This window comes from Octopus bimaculoides, chromosome 10 (genome assembly GCF_001194135.2).
Source record: "Octopus bimaculoides isolate UCB-OBI-ISO-001 chromosome 10, ASM119413v2, whole genome shotgun sequence".
Classification (NCBI taxonomy): Eukaryota; Metazoa; Mollusca; class Cephalopoda; order Octopoda; family Octopodidae; genus Octopus; species Octopus bimaculoides.
In genome coordinates this window covers 88,756,767-88,757,052 of record NC_068990.1, presented here as the reverse complement: position 1 = coordinate 88,757,052, position 286 = coordinate 88,756,767, and the positions used below count along the sequence as shown (strand labels likewise).

The window sequence follows — 286 nt, the reverse complement described above, 5'->3', positions numbered from 1 at the left end:
CAAAGACATTTAGCACAAAAATAAAACAAAATTAAACAAAGACAAGATAGAAGCTATTTACGTTACCATTACAAGTAGGTGCTACTGGAGTCCATTTGCTGTTCTTTTCACATATGGACTTAAACGACTCTTCGTCTGGACAAGTATAGGTCACTTCAGATTTATAGTTGGTAGATTTGTAGTCCTTCTCAGCACCAACAATGTCTTTTGGTGGTCCACATTTGATTTCTGAGTTAACTGAAATTGGTGAAATAATTGATATCAATATTAGGAACAGGATGAGAGT

General features: G+C 34.6%; 1 protein-coding gene across 1 annotated transcript in view; it reads right to left on the bottom strand.

Annotated features, from left to right (window-relative positions):
* LOC106869390 (uncharacterized) overlaps positions 1–286 on the bottom strand; it is a 206,146-nt gene that overhangs the window by 13,681 nt on the left and 192,179 nt on the right. The window contains exon 88 of the mRNA XM_052970991.1: positions 67–237. Coding sequence (XP_052826951.1) covers positions 67–237 — 171 coding nt within the window. The remainder of the gene's footprint in view (positions 1–66; positions 238–286) is intronic.